The following is a 14700-nucleotide window of genomic DNA, read 5'->3' on the forward strand; positions in this document are numbered from 1 at the left end:
CACATACCAATTCCAAGGTCACCTATAGTTAAAGTTTAATGTTAATAAGTTAACCTGTATAGGAGATCCAGCTTGGACATGGATAGCTACGATATCGTGGCCTGGACGTGGTCCACGAAATAGGGATACTAGTAGTAGTACAAGGACATGGAAAGCCGATGGACGCACACACAAAGATGGACATATGAAATCACATATACCGACAGCTTATTGACATGAAACTATAAAAGGAAATATTTTGAGCAGCTCGCAATTCTTAACTACTTTTCAAAAAAGTAAGTAAATTCTAAGGGTTAATGAAATATACTTAAAAAAGAATCATGAATGGCTTACTTGGATAACACTGGAATAAAAGAAAATGGAAAAAATAATAATAATAATTTGCAGATTGTTCCATTAAACTCAGGGACTGCCCATTAATTTTCAGGGACTGCCCATTAATTTTCAGAAGGTGTGGAGGGCTGGAATATTTTACGCCAATAATTAAAAATGTCCACCCCTCATAACAATTCTTGCTCTCATCAGTGGACAAAAAAATTATATTCAATTAATTAAGTTGAAGAAGTAATTATCCCGAGGTTATTGAAACGAATCTGGTTTGAAAGAAAACCAAGGTGAAACCCTTCCCCTCTCCAAAATAAATGGTTTGTCCCTCAACAGATAGTATCTTGTTCTCCATTGATACAGCTGTTGCAAAAAATGTCTAACTCTTGTTCCGTTTCTGTCACTACATAAATGCATGCAGGGCAGATGATACATTAATGAAGGATGACATTGTACGTGTCATGTCTCACTTTCCATAAAACTTGGAACACTTCTCAAATTCTTATCCATTTTCAGAAATATGTTGTTGTGAAGAATACTTAGGAACCACAACCAGTGTCATATTGAACTTATGGATAGTTATTTTCGCAAAGAAATCTTTTGAAAAGCAGCATGTCTACATGATCTTCCCTTTAGTTTAGTTTTAACCCTACACCGTTATAAGTGCATGTACATCAAATTGGTAAACATTCCACTACAACGGTAGCATAGATGCGCATATACAGACCACCCAACATTTCACATTAGTGTCACATGGGTTGATAGTAACAGCATAAAGAAGAGCCCTCTCAAAATCTACGATATTAATTTTGAAAACTTCACCAAATGGTGACACGTGGCTTTCAGTAACAAGAAGAGTATATCATATGACGATCTCATCCCCTTTTATGCTACTAATGACCTTGACCTTAGAGATACAAACATGCAACCTGAATGATAAGGTGTAGAGCTCGACAAAATTTCATCAAGATAAGTGGTTAAAAGTTACAGTCGTGGTAAGGAAACGGGTCAGTGACGTCCCTTGTTTTTGACCTTATCCTTCGGGGGATTGGGTATAACTATAAATACAGGAGACACGATTGTTACGAGTCTACAGAAAAGAACGAAAAGCAACAAGCTTTGTAAAATTAAAATAACAATTTATTTCCCTAGAATACAAAGTGAAAATGTAATAACAAAAGACCTAGAATTACAGACACAAGTCATACTAGTTTAAAGCTCTGAATAAACTTTAGCAGAAGTCCAAATTAAATCCAACACTGAGGGTGTTGATGTGCCTATGGTGGTTCGTAAAGTGTTGAAGTGACAACCGTCTTTTGTTGATTTACAGTAATGTAATTCCAGGTTTATTTCACTATAAATCCCAGTGAATGTCCCTGTCCAAGAATATTTTTATATGAGCACTCTGTATTTCCAGAGGAAACAAATACAAATTTAGTTAAACAATTTGAAGAAATAAATTCCAGCTAAAAACGAATTACGGGTCAGAACAATAATACAAATTGATTGTGATAGATCTTAAAGCATGAATGAAAAATCCTTTCAGTAACACGGTTATATAGTCTTCTTCCTGACCTCAGGTCACAATTAGCATTTTCTACAACAACAACAAGAATTACCTAATGGAAAATAACCTTCTAGAAACTTCGCAGTGTTTAAAAAAAACTTACTTATAAATAGAAATTTATTGCAAAAATTTAAATATAGAACCTGGATTATGTCAAGTACACCAAGTAAATTGTGGGGGAATTCCAATAACCCAGACCCAGACCGAAATAAACATGTTTACTTCTATTAATAATCATCCTGTTTAAACCCATTCACATAGATAATATTTTAGCTGTGTACTGGTTGTTTATAAAATGAAATTTAAAAAAAAAATATTTAATGTAAAATAGAAAATAAATTTGATTTTGGATACGGTTAAGTCCAACATACAATGTTGCATTTCAGTAGTATATAATGAAAACGTAAGAACAACTAATTAACAAATAATGCAAAAATAAATATACATATCACTATCAAGTCCATATACATACATATCAGCCTAAAGGTGCATGGAAATACCTTCATTAGTTCAAATGTTATACCTGCACAGGGATAGGTCACCGATTTATATATTCCGTTGTCGTGACCTTAACCTTGAGACTAAATTCATAGCTATGATAGTTTTAATTCTGTTTTATTACTGGTTTAAGTTTCATGAAAATATCTTCCGTAGTTTATAAGTGATCTTTCAGATAATGTACAAAATCACAAAATTAAATTTGCCCTTGAATTACTGTGACCTTAACCAAGTGGCAGAGGGGCCTGTATATGGCTTGTTACACGCCGTCTAATCATGATATATATACATGGTAAAATTTCATAAAAAATCTCTCCACCAGTAACAAAGTTATGGGCTGGAAAAGTAAATGATAGCAGAAGGATGGATGGATAAAGTGTTAACACAATGTTTCCAAATTTACGATGGGAGCAAAAATGTATCAGTAGTCATACCATAAATTCACATGACATCAGAAGTGTTCTATGATCAAAATAGTGCTAAAAATATCAAGACAAACAAATGACACATTCAGAAGTTATGAGTTCAACATAAGTTTAATTAATGACTTTTGAGTTACGATCCTACATAAGAAGTGAGTAAGCTTCAATATCAGTTTGATCTTGCTGATTGGACCATGCTACTGATTGGAACATGTACTGATTGGACCATGCTACTGATACACATGGTAGCGACATGATAATTTTTTCGTTCCATGATCTTTAATAACGGCTTCTGTGTGACAGTTTTGGACACAAAAAGCTATATTGACCTGAGGCCTGAAACCTGGCCTTGCAGATAGGTCCATGAACGTTTCAAGTTACAACTTCAAATTACGATGTACTCCTATACCAAATGTTATATCTATTACTGCATTCAAATTTTAATTTAGTTCCAAACAAATATAAAAAAGTTCACCTCTGACCTTTAAAAGAGAGCCATTAAAATGGTAAATTTGACACTCTTGTCTTAGATATGTGCAAAGGTTTAGCAGTGTCCTTGTCTTACATATGTGTAAAGGTTTAGCAATGTCCTTGTCTTACATATGTGTAAAGGTTTAGCAGTGTCCATGTCTTTCAAATGTGCAAAGGTTTATCAGTGTCCTTGTCTTACATATAAGTAAAGGTTTATCAGTGTCCTTGTCTTACATATGTGTAAAGGTTTATCAGTGTCCTTGTCTTACATATAAGTAAAGGTTTAGCAGTGTCCTTGTCTTACATATGTGTAAAGGTTTAGCAATGTCCATGTCTTACATGTGTGTAAAGGTTTAGCAGTGTCCATGCCACAACTTCTATCATATTCAGAGTTACAAACAGCACACTTCAAATAATGTTAACATTCATATGTGACCTTGACATTCAATACACTCGCATGACGATCTAGTAATTAAGGTCTTTAAAGTAATTAAAGTAATTAGATTTCTTTCATAGGAATCCGGACGGACTGTGTAAATACATGAGAATTAATTACTAGGTCGTCATACGAGTGTGTCTGCTACACACGAGTGCATATAACAACGATTGAGTAGCATCATTTTTGTGGTGATGTGTGCTTCGTCGTGAGGGAATATGGGCTCGTGTGTGCAGGCAAGGCGATGGGTTCCGTTTACCCGCGGACGTGGATTCGAATCTCCGTATAGTACGAATTAAAAATTCTCTAACCTGTATGATAGTATTATTTGTATTAAAATATTAATTCTGCCTAATATTATCAAGAATTCTACTATAGGAATCCTGTGATAGCACTTCTGTCTGGTGTATATTTATAACTCTCTCTCTCTCTCTCTCTCTCTCTCTCTCTCTCTCTCTCTATATATATATATATATATATATATATATATATATATATATATATATATATATATATATATGAAGGTTCATCGGTGCAAACTATTGTGTAAAAAGTACTTACACACACATAATGCATGCTATTTTCTTGAAAAGGGTTCGCCAAAATGTATATTAGTAATGCATGTCATCTGACTTCATCACCCAAGTCGTTATCAAGCATACCAACAAAACTGTTTGCTTTGCTATAGTTCTAATTGTAAACCCGGAGATAAAATGAAAGATATATTTCTTTGCAGTTTTCATTAAATAAAAGCTTTATCTTCAACTGAATGGTAAATTGTTCTTAAATCAACGGAGTCCGAATAACAAAAGTAAATAAACATATTTACTCCAATCCCACGGTACACGTCTTAGATTCGTAAGGATTCTCATCTCACCTTAAAGTTTGTCTTCTAAACTGATGAGTGCATGGCTAGATTTGTATACAAAATGACGGTATAATGGAAACATTGCATCCCCTTACTTTATACAGATTCTGCATTCGTGTACCGACAGGTGAGTATAATATTTAATCTTTGTTATATATATAAGGAGAGAGAGAGAGAGAGATGGAGGGGGAGAGCGCGAAGTGTATAGCTGGTATATGCTTAGATTTCTCATCTCAAAAACATAAAATGTTAATTTATAATGACCACGTTATAATAGTTACTCCTTACCATTAGATCAAAATAGTAAAAGCACTCGAATAAGTACATGCGAATTAAATACCAGATGCTGTGTGTATGCCTTAAGATGACATTCACATGCGTTGCATCAATTACTGAACAGTGATTTATTGTTCTTAACCCGAAGTGTTATCGAGGGGATATATATTTGGAACAGTTCTTTTTTTGTTTTCATTTTGTTAGCTAATTAAATCCATTCAATCCTTGACGATGACAAAATATATGTATCTGCTATTCGTAGTTATTTTACCTGTCGCATCCAGTGGAGTCACTCAGGTTGGTGTCACCCAGTACGGTAGCTCATGGTGTCACCCCTATGGTCCTCCTTCCGTAACAGGCCATACAGAATCCTTAGTAATGTCATTTTGGTGTCACACCCTCTGATGGTGTCACCCGGTGCAGTCCGCACCCCCCGCATCCCCCTAGCGACGCCACTGCTAGTCATGTATTTAACTATGATCGGTTATGAAATCCGACTAGACCGAGCAGTGTGTGCTCTGTAAAATTTGCAATTTTTCATTTTGGTGTCACCCCTCTGAGATGGTGTCACCTGGTGCGGTCCGCACCCCCCGCACCCCGCTAGCGACACCACTGGTCGCATCTAAACTTGATTAGTTTAATTCCTTACAGAATAGTGTATTCCTCAAGCAGAACTTGATTGTTTAATGACGGTTTAAGTTTATATCAATTCAGAGAGAGAGAGAGAGAGAGAGAGAACACATGAACAAATTGTCGGCATGTTTACATGTCAAGTCACACCATCAAATCTTTGATATGATTGTTTTACTTCAATCCTAAACTTATAATTCATTTGTTGAAATCATTAAATTAAATGGCCAAACTTGTTTTGGAATATGGCTTTTTGTTTATTTTAAATAGTAATTGGGACTTTGTTTCGGGAAATTTCATTGCCGAAGATCTCCGTGTACCGTTCGCTTATTTTATTAATTGTATGACTTTGCGTTTCGATTATGTTCTCTCTTCCTCTGTTTTTTTTAATTATTTTGTTTGTTTTTTTTTTTTTTTGATACACCAGTTTGATTGGTCTGTGTATTATTATATGATACATCCATTTTCCAACGTATCTTGTCACTGTGTCACGTAAAATTAGTCTTCAACGTGAACACTGTACATGTACTCATGTCGCAGTGAGTCTTGAGTTTAAAATAGACTGTGCGTCATGTATTTGTTGAGTTTATTTTACGTCTTTGTGTACAAAAAAGAAGAAAAAAAACTTTGTTCCATGCGGTTTCTGGTTAGGTTACAAATTACAAATTATTAAAAACAATTTTGAAGGTAAAATGCAATAATGAAGTATAGTTTAAGCGTTTCGAAGAACTTCACTCATTATCTGTTCACTGTCGTGGTTGTTAAAGAATATTATCCTTTACATTTCCTAATTTCACTTCATTGCAGGTTTGTAAAGAATCTCCGCGAAAAATCTGTAGACAGTCATGTGTTGGAACGTGTCAGGTGGTTCGGCAGTATGCATCTATAAAGAAGAGAGTAAGTTATTTTTATTCGTTCATTCTTACTCTCTTACATTCTCTCTTTCTTCTTTTCTTCTTTTGCAATGCATCTGTGATACTCGTAATGTTACCAGAATATCTGCTTGCATTCCTGCATATTGCAAAATTTGTGTCTACAAGAAATTGGCTTGCATCCAGTTTTGGAAGAAAAAAATCCACATGAATTTGGCATGACAACAAAGACACAAGCCAATCAACCCACAAAGTAACCAACTGACCGAGCAAACAATCAATCCAACAAGTAACCAAGCAACCAAGCAGCTAGTATTAAAGTTACAAACTGAAAAAACAAAACACGAAAATAAAAACTAACAGAAGAGCAATAAGTTATTTATATACAGTTGTCAATAAAATGAGTAAGAGTTTCGGAAGCTCTTGTTTTTCATACGTACAAATATTTATCACAGTATATCACCGCTACAAAGTACACACACACACACACACACACACACACATATATATATATATATATATATATATATATATATATATATATATATATATATGCAATAAACTGACAACGAACAGTGCAAAACTAGTATCTAACTAGCCTATCTAAGGCTAGTTAGATACTAGTTTTGCACTTTTGTTATTTATCTTAATGAATCCCTGACACACGAAAGATGATCGTCAATATACCTCACGACAACCACTCATGTAAGTTTTTCAACTGCTACTCACAACAAAGTTTTTTCGATGAACAAGTGTCATTGTTATCGATGTACCCTTGAAACAGATTTAAATGTTTCTTTAATCAAACTGCATACCTGCTTTCTTTACAGTACCGATATGGGGCCAGGTACTACTTGGTATCACCGCTACAGCAGCTGCTTTGCTAATGTTGACGTGTCTACTTCTCTGCTGCATGCGGCTCTGTGGGTACGTAGTCATCGCGCGCGCGCGCGCGTGTTGACATCTGATTAGCTAAATGACTAATCACATACCAACGAGTCAGATGTCGAATACTGTGCTAGACCCGAGTTACATCTAAATGTGCTCGATACGGAATACAGGCACTCGAAGATATTCTTATTATATACTAAGATAATTGAGCAATTAAACTTATCTAATTAAGTTGCCCTTTATAATGCACCAGTAAAGCGTTTGGTTTGCGCTAGTTCGATCGCAGGTGTACGCGGACTCTCACCTACAAAGTCGGTGGTTCATTCCAAGATCACATGTTTCCTCCACCTAAAGACAACATCACGCTAAGGTCTCACTGGACAGTTTATTTGGTGAATTTTCATCCAACAATGATCTATTACAGAAAAATGAGAATAATTTTACACTGAAGATACAAATAAAAACAAACTAATGATTTTTGTAGAAAGCATACATGTGAGATGTTGACTGCAGTAATCAGGTTAATTCCTGATGCAACTGGTGGTTTTTATACTGAACCAACACTGCCACCAACTCCTAAGTTTTACAATCATTTTTGACAAGAAATAGCTATTTTGAATATTTTCCTGTGACAAGGCAGCTAAAAGAATCAGTATGTGCCTTATGCATGAATAAAGTTCACTAGTACTATAACAAATTAGCATACTTTTCATCATCCCACAACCATCTAGATTTTTAGATATTTACCTCTGTAGCAGACACACATAAATACGTAAGCCAAGTCGGTAGCTCATTTGCAGCCCAAGTTACGCATTTGATCTCCAATGCTCATCTAACTGTGACAGGCAGTCACAAACAAGCCAACCTGTTTTCAAGCCTAACTCAAAGTAAATCTAAACCACATTATAGATTTAGCTTATGTGTGAATTTATAAATGCTAGGCTTGTGATAATTAGGTTCATGCCTTCTACCTTAAAAACTGGGGGGGGGGGGGTCAAAATACGAAACTATCCAGTGAGACCTAACATCTGAGACGTTCAGCGCAGGTTGTATGAGAGTTGGGAACTTTGTCGTAAACGAATTAAAATATAAAAATTTATTTTGAAAATTGCAACAGCAAAAAATCCATAATTCTAGAGAAAACAAACGTTTTGTTTTATCAATAAAAGTTGTTGGAAAAGTGACGTAGGCGCACATAGTAACAAACAGGTTGAAGAAAATGTTTCTGATTGTAACAGCTTATTAAAGTTACATTCATCGCTTCGACCACGAATTCTATCTCACTATATCAAAATAAGATGTGGTTCTACCAATGAGAAGTGGAGCCAGGTTATTATAAAGAGATCCATATCGTCTAAACGTTTCTTGATTTATGTAGATGCTGGTCGGGAAATATCCTTGGTTTCGGGAGCTTAGGTCGGATTCATCCGGAACTGGGAGATCACATGGGATGCTGGTGTTGCAGACCCCATTACTCACCACGCATTCAAGATCTAGAGAACGGAGGCTACGTGATACAATATAAGAAAAATGTACGTAGATCTTTAGTTTGCTGGATAAGTGATGCAATTCAAGAAAGAAAAAAAGGTGTACTTTAGCCATAGGAACATTCTCGGCCTTCTCCGTCAAGTTCAAAAAAGAAACCTTGGATGTAATTCGCCACCACTGAGAACTATATTTTGAACCACTTGTGTCCACTGAACAAGTCACAATAGGAACATCATCGTCCCTTTCTGTTGCAACACACATGGTGCACTCTGCCAGAGGCGAGTAAACAAAGCCCGTAAAATTAAAATATATTCTTACAACAACACTCGAGGTTATTTCTCGACTTGACGGAAATAGGTGAGATGTTCCGATTGGGTCTTTGGATGCGAGGATACTTAATATAAATCAAGAAAGAAGTAGCTTGGTGTTCAGGTATGAAGATACATGATACAGATAAAGAAATACATGATACATACCAAGAAACACGTATTTTGATCTTGATCCATGCAGATGCACTTAGAAAATACATAGGTTGATCTTTCGGTACGAGAAAACATGCATATAGAGACAAGCGTACGTTGTTCTTTAGGCATGGGAAAACGGTATGCATATATAAAGATAAGCGTACGTTGCTCTTTGAGAATGGGATGTCGGTATGCATATGAAGACAAGCATACGTTGTTCTTTAGGCATGGAAATCAGTATGCATATGAAGACAAGCGTACGTTGTTGTTTATGGATGGGAAAACGGTATGCATATGAAGACAAGCGTATGTTATTCTTTACGTATGATGGTACCTGATAAAAGCTTTTGGTCATTGTCATGAAAATAGGTACCATGTCAGATTTTAAATTGATTACTGACTTTCATTTTGAAAGACAAATAAAATAAAATAAAAATATTGTACCAGGTATTTCTCCCAAAATGAAATTAACAATTAAATTAGTTTTACTATGAATCGGGAAAGAAAAGACAACCGGTTAAATCTATTCTGTAACTACTATATAATACATAATGTTAAATGCATGTACATATTTTCTCCAGTAATTAAAAGACTGCAACGAGTTTGTAAATATCCTGAATTTTCCAGCAGTACAAAAACAACGGCAAAATAAATAAAAAACACAAAATGAAACCAAAACTGGAGCCTGAGTGAAATATAGATTTATAATGCAATTTGTTTTATTGGTCCTTTAATACTAATCACCGGATTGAGCTGTAGATTTCCAATAAGTTAGTTCCTACACTTTGATAATATAAATAAATTTTCGGCTGTTGTGCCACGATGCGGTATGTTTCGTTTAGTATGTAACCACAATACTGTTAATTTAGTAACAGTTCTTTTGTCTAAGATTAGTTAAAGTTTTACTCTTTCTTGTATGCGTTATTAATTATGCATCTAAAAAAGTAAGAGAGAAACGATTGAACAAACACAAATCAATTCTCCTTATTTTATTTTTTCAGGGCAGATATCACACGACGTAGACGGGTTCCTTATGAAATGATTTTTAAAAATGTCGTGAAAAAGTGTTTGTTCTTATTGAATAAAATATAATTTATGGTACGATTTGTGTTTGTTAAGTCATTTCTTAAACAATTTAGTTGTAATTACTATAACGACTCTAGGTCTTAAACTACGTTACAGAAAGGAAGTGAAACCAAAACGTTAAGAAAAATCAACAAATAATTTATTTCCCTAGATTACAACGTGAAAATTTAAAAGACACTAACAGAATTGTGAATTAAATTTCATATAATCCGAAATGTCCTAACCCAAATCCCAAAAACATCGGATGTTCCCAATGAATTAAAATAAGTCTTGAATGTCCTGATGTACCACAATGATGTAATCCAGAATGTCCTTGAATGAGTTTTCAGTAATCCTAAAGTAGTGTTTAAGTCCAAAAAATAAATGAGCACTTTGTAATTCCAATGAATTATTTAAATAAACAATTATTTTCGTATTATATCGCAACACAAAGGTAAACTCTGATAATAGATTCCCAAAGACTGATATGAAAGACGAATGAATACGTGTTTACCAAATCTCTTTATATAAAAATATTACTTGACCTCAGACGTAATAGATTTCCTACGGAAAAAAAACTAACTCATAAACAAGGCTAGGTCTTTAACTCATATTGAAGTAAACATCTTGTTTACTTTTTAGAAACATGACAAAAGTCACGTAGGCACAATCCTCAATCACGGACAAAATTTAAGCACATAATATAGATGTACATATTAATACGAGATTTCTGTGATATTTCTGTGTAACATTTACTTCACCACTCTTTAGCATTATTTTGTCTCGCCTGCATTAGGGAAAAGAGACATTGGTATCACGTTTTCTCAATTTAGAAACGAGAATTTAACCAAAGTCTCTGAAAGTCATAAACCATTCATTATGGCGCTATTCGCAAGGAGAATATAGCGTCCAGTAGCGCCTTTCTCTTTAAAAAATCTTGCAAACCTGCATCACCTTAAGCATTTAAATTCTCAGAAATTATGGATTGTGAATATTTCCTTGAAGAAATTTACTCGCACATTACACCTGAAGTGTGTAAGGAAGGACTTTTGTCTTCTTTGCTCGAAAAAGGAGCATTCTGCAACATTTCGTCAAAAATGTATTTTGAAATTAGCACCTTGCAGTCAAGGTTGTTGCGAACATCTACATAAACGGCCGTATCCGAACCTTAAGGTAAATAACCAAATCAGGAATGCTCGGCAGCTGTGCTGTTTCATAGGTAATGAATTTTTGTCTGACTGTGGAACAAAAACTATCTGAATCACAAAGGCAAAACAAAGTAAAACGAGCTTTTCCCAACCAAAATCAGAAATGTTGGTCTAAATCGTACCAAAATTCGGCCCCCCCCCCATGTTCAATTGACAAATATAAGACGCATTATACAATTGGATATTACAATTTCAGTATAGATAAGGGAATAATAACGCTGTATGAATGTATGCATGCATGCATGCATATATCAATGCATGTATGTATGTATGTATGTATGTATTTATGTATGTATGTAGGTAGGTAGGTAGGTAGGTAGGTATATAGGTAGGTAGGTATAATGAACTATTGGTTTATATTTTGCTAAAATTAGATTAAATTGGTGAAATTTATCGAAGCAACTAATAAGTCTGAGTTTTGGAAGATAAGGTGAAAAATTCAGTATGAAGTTGTCCTTAGGGGTTGTTATTATGGGTTGTTATTATGGGTTGTTTTTATGGGTTGTTATTATGGGGTGTTTTCCTGTTGAAAAGGGCTGCCGCTTGTAAATATGTTAGCGTAAATCTTTTGATTTGTATGTTTCATTGTTTCATTTATGATAACCTTATATTATTTTCTTTAATTCAGTAGGTGAGTTGGATAGATGAAATGTTTTAAAGTAAATATTATTTTCCACTTTAGTCCACTCATGTGTTTCCAGGGTTGGCTACGTGTATTCAAAAGTAGTCCGTTTCCAGTTTGTCAGCTAAATTGTATGTCAAAACTTGTCCATTTCCAGGGTAGTCAAAATATTCCCCTTTCCCGGGTTGTCAACATGTATTTCCAAACTTTTCTGTTTCCAGGGTTAACGTTTCCTGGCATGTCTTATAATGCTTTGAATACTTTTTTGTGCTATTTGTGACTTTTAATTCCATGTGAACATCTGATAAGTATTAATTGACTGTTATGTTTTAAAATAAAATCGCAAATGTATAATGCTGATGTTGAAATATTTCATGTTAGAAATCTTTCACAATAATAGTCAGCGAAATATCAAATTTAATTTGTATTTTCACTAATATATATATATATATATATATATATATATATATATATATATATATATATATATATATATATATATATATATATATATATATATATATCTGTGTGTGTGTATATCGGTATATTTATCATCACTACAATTAGACAATGGCGTCTGTTAAAAGTGATTATTTTTTCCGATTCTTCCTAATATTACTACATTGGTTACCCTTTTTGAGCATTTTTTTAGTAAAATATATATTAAGAATAACTTAGGCGGAGGCGCCCACAGAATTATTTTCGTGGGGTGGGTGGGTGGCCCTGCAAATATGTAGTGATCACCTATTGCGTTTTACGGATTTAGACCAAAAAATGTTTGGAAGTGAATCTGGGGTGGGGTAGGGGCAAGTAAGTGCCCACCCACCCACTCATTTGCTCATATGTGCGGGCACCTATGATCACATGTCTATTGTGGCTTGATGGAAGAAAACTCATGAGGAAATGGTTAAAGCGATTGAGGACTAGTGAATCATAAAAGTCATTGTATTGACCCCTAATAAATATTCTAATACGTCGCATAAATTTAAGGAAAATGAGCATGGGAACACTTGTTTGTTCGTTTGTTTGTTTGACAATTGTGTTTCTTTATTTTAAAATAAGACACGTAGATAGTTGGTAGAGAAATTGTATTACAATACTGTAAGCTTTTATATCTGAGGTGTTTGTATATAAATTTTATTTCGAAGACTGTATCAAGAAAGGAATAGAAGTTATGTAACATTACGCGTACATTCAAGCATGTGCTCTTTTTAAATCCTCAATGGAGATGCAAGTTATAGACTTCTCCTCCTATTTACCTTAATAAATACTCCTTCCCCACCGGAAAAAAAAACAAAATAAACAAGATGTTGCGACAATAATTAAACAACTCTGATATTAAAAGGACAAACAATTTCTTTCTGTTCGTTACAGAGGACTACAAGAACGATTGCCATTTCAAGTGCCGAAAGATCAACGTTACAAGACAAGCCCCTGTGGTTGCCGCACACACACAACGTTCGAAACATTAACACTATTACAAAGTGACTTTTCTTGACTGATATTGTCCACTATGCCCTGTGTACTGTAATGTAGTTGTAATAAATAAGTATATACAGTGAATGAGATTCCAAAATGCTTACCATTTGCGTTTGGAAACAAATGTGTGCCTAGATCATCTAATGGTGAATGTTAAATTTAAAATATACTGGTTCTACAACTAATAATTTGTATATACACTTCCGAGACTTTGATTCAGAAAAAGAAAAAAAGGATTTGAACTGTTTTGTGCCATTTATTTGCTTCTACGTGAATTAGCCTTGTTCTCGTGAAAATTAAATTCAAAGATTATGAGAAGAATAGAAACAGAAACATTTATAATTTTTAAAATATGGTAGCTTTTTCTTCTTCAAATATAATTTATTTCTAATATCATTATATAAGTGTTTATTAGACTTGACTGCAATACGATGGACAAAGCTCTGTCCAACCTTCCTGCCCCTATCCTGCCTTCCTTTCACAACCCTACTTCCTGCATCAACCCTGAAAATAACAGTAAAAGTATATACAGAGGAAACTATATTTGTCAAATATTAGATATATCTATCATCTGAACAAGTATTGCTAATGAATAAGTGTAACAAGATAACCGGAATGGATTTCGGATTTATAACAGAACACTTTTGATGGTGATACAAATACAATGTTTATTGAGGAATCATGATTAATACGTGCGTGTATAAGATCCAAATATTGGACAAATTAACATAATCCGCATGAACCTAATAATGTAACATAAATGTGAATACAAGTAAATGACCTTACACAGTACAAGGACATGACTAATGATTCGCAGTAATTTCGAAAAGAATGATGTGTTTTACTCAGACAGTAAAAATGATTCACGATAATTTCACACGACGAAAAGAATGTGTTTAACTCAGTAAGAATGATGTACTTTACTTATATAGTAAAATGATGAAACGATGGGACATATATCATACAAAATATCTTCACAGTCCCAAAACACTGGTTATAACAAACCCCAAAATTAGCCCACAGCTAAAAGAATACATGTGTGCAGTTACACAAAACACTCCGTCACTGGCATATTTGGCTACCAGTCACACTGGTCAATCAAGCAGTCAGCATTACAGA

General features: G+C 34.3%; 1 protein-coding gene across 2 annotated transcripts; it reads left to right on the forward strand.

The window, feature by feature from the left end:
• The first annotated feature begins 4566 nt into the window (after window positions 1-4566).
• On the forward strand, window positions 4567-13977 carry LOC149804072 (uncharacterized). 2 transcript variants are annotated; one of them, XM_089953974.1, is made up of 5 exons: window positions 4567-4713; window positions 6300-6389; window positions 7195-7291; window positions 8634-8787; window positions 13477-13977. In XM_089953974.1, exons 2-5 carry the CDS (start codon window positions 6338-6340, stop codon window positions 13588-13590), a joined length of 417 nt encoding a protein of 138 aa, XP_089810100.1. In that variant the 5' UTR covers window positions 4567-4713; window positions 6300-6337; the 3' UTR covers window positions 13591-13977. The 2 variants fall into 2 exon arrangements, with proteins under 2 accessions (XP_089810100.1, XP_089810101.1); XM_089953975.1 differs by lacking the exon at window positions 13477-13977 and adding an exon at window positions 10209-10308.
• The last annotated feature ends 723 nt before the right edge of the window (window positions 13978-14700 follow it).

This window comes from Sinohyriopsis cumingii, chromosome 3 (assembly GCF_028554795.1).
Source record: "Sinohyriopsis cumingii isolate HCF-2022 chromosome 3, ASM2855479v2, whole genome shotgun sequence".
In the NCBI taxonomy this organism is placed as follows: domain Eukaryota; kingdom Metazoa; phylum Mollusca; class Bivalvia; order Unionida; family Unionidae; genus Sinohyriopsis; species Sinohyriopsis cumingii.

Bases quoted from the DNA above. Each gene is read 5' to 3' on its own strand.
- LOC149804072 (XM_089953974.1), top strand. From the start codon at position 6,338: ATGTGTTGGAACGTGTCAGGTGGTTCGGCAGTATGCATCTATAAAGAA. The intron at 7,292-8,633 runs GTACGTAGTCAT...TGATTTATGTAG, and splicing joins TGCTGCATGCGGCTCTGTGG to ATGCTGGTCGGGAAATATCC. The intron at 8,788-13,476 runs GTACGTAGATCT...TGTTCGTTACAG, and splicing joins TGATACAATATAAGAAAAAT to AGGACTACAAGAACGATTGC.